This window comes from Pteropus alecto, unplaced genomic scaffold, assembly GCF_000325575.1.
Source record: "Pteropus alecto unplaced genomic scaffold, ASM32557v1 scaffold398, whole genome shotgun sequence".
Classification (NCBI taxonomy): domain Eukaryota; kingdom Metazoa; phylum Chordata; class Mammalia; order Chiroptera; family Pteropodidae; genus Pteropus; species Pteropus alecto.
This window is the reverse complement of record NW_006442497.1, coordinates 6,439,627-6,440,612: the sequence shown is the minus strand read 5'-3', so window position 1 is coordinate 6,440,612 and position 986 is coordinate 6,439,627. Positions and strand designations below refer to the sequence as shown.

Below are 986 nucleotides of genomic sequence, written 5' to 3'. Positions count from 1 at the left end.
AGCAGCCCACTCGGCAGGATGCGATGAGGAGACACCATCTGCCCTTGGTCAACATGGAACAGATAAATCTATTCCTTCTTCCCCCAGGAGGCATCCTTTGCATATCGTCCCCATTTCTAACACCATCCAGTTTACACTAAATCACTTGGTACTCTTTTCAAAGGTTCTAACATTGGTCAATTTCCTATGTTGAAGATGATGCTCAGGTTTGAGTCAGAAAACCAAATGTAATAAGAGCCTACACCAAAGTGCCCACATGCTATGAAAACTAAACCCCCATCCAGAATTACAGAATTTGCAAAATTCTTATACGCAAACTCCATGGATTTCACCAATCCTTACATTGCTTTGTAAACCCCCTACCACCCAAGCGTGTGTTTCGAAGAAATGGAGAAGGTACAAGAGGCGCTGATTTATTGCACGTCAAAGAAGCAAGAGTGAAATTCACTTTAGAGAGTCAGGAGAAACGTGGTGATGCCAAGAGTGAAGAGGAGAAGGGAAGCATGTGAAGAGGGATGAGGCTGCGGGGAGACTGGGGGCGGGCACAGGGCAGAGGCTCTCACCTGTGGATGTTCATCTCCCGCGGAGGGCGGTGGGCCTTGTCATAAGAGACCTTGGCGAAGACGCCAGCCACGATGACGAAGGCGATCACCCCGCAGGTGATGTAGACGGTGAAGTTGGTCTTGTCCTTCTCTGGGTCGTACTTGTTCTCGGGCCCTGGCGAAACCACCTTGGTGCTGGGCGTCTGTACCCACACCGGGCTCTGGTAGTTGTTGCACTGGCGCTGGTCCAGCTTCTCGTGGCGCTTCTTGCAGCAGAAGCGGTAGTAGCAGGTGCCGCAGCAGTACAGGTAGCCGCTCTCGCTGTTATTGCACTCGAACTCCTTGTCGTACTGGCCGCTCACGTCGTAGTAGCCCCAACATGTCTCGTAGGTGACGGCCGCACTAGCCGCCGCCACCGCCGCCGCCGGCTGCCCTCGCCGACTC

The 986-nt window shown here is 52.9% G+C and overlaps 1 protein-coding gene across 1 annotated transcript in view; it reads right to left on the bottom strand.

Annotated features, from left to right (window-relative positions):
• The window catches only part of SHISA6 (shisa family member 6), a 275,677-nt gene that overhangs the window by 268,431 nt on the left and 6,260 nt on the right, over window positions 1-986 (bottom strand). Inside the window, exon 2 of the mRNA XM_015597372.1 lies at window positions 564-983. Coding sequence (XP_015452858.1) covers window positions 564-983 — 420 coding nt within the window. The remainder of the gene's footprint in view (window positions 1-563; window positions 984-986) is intronic.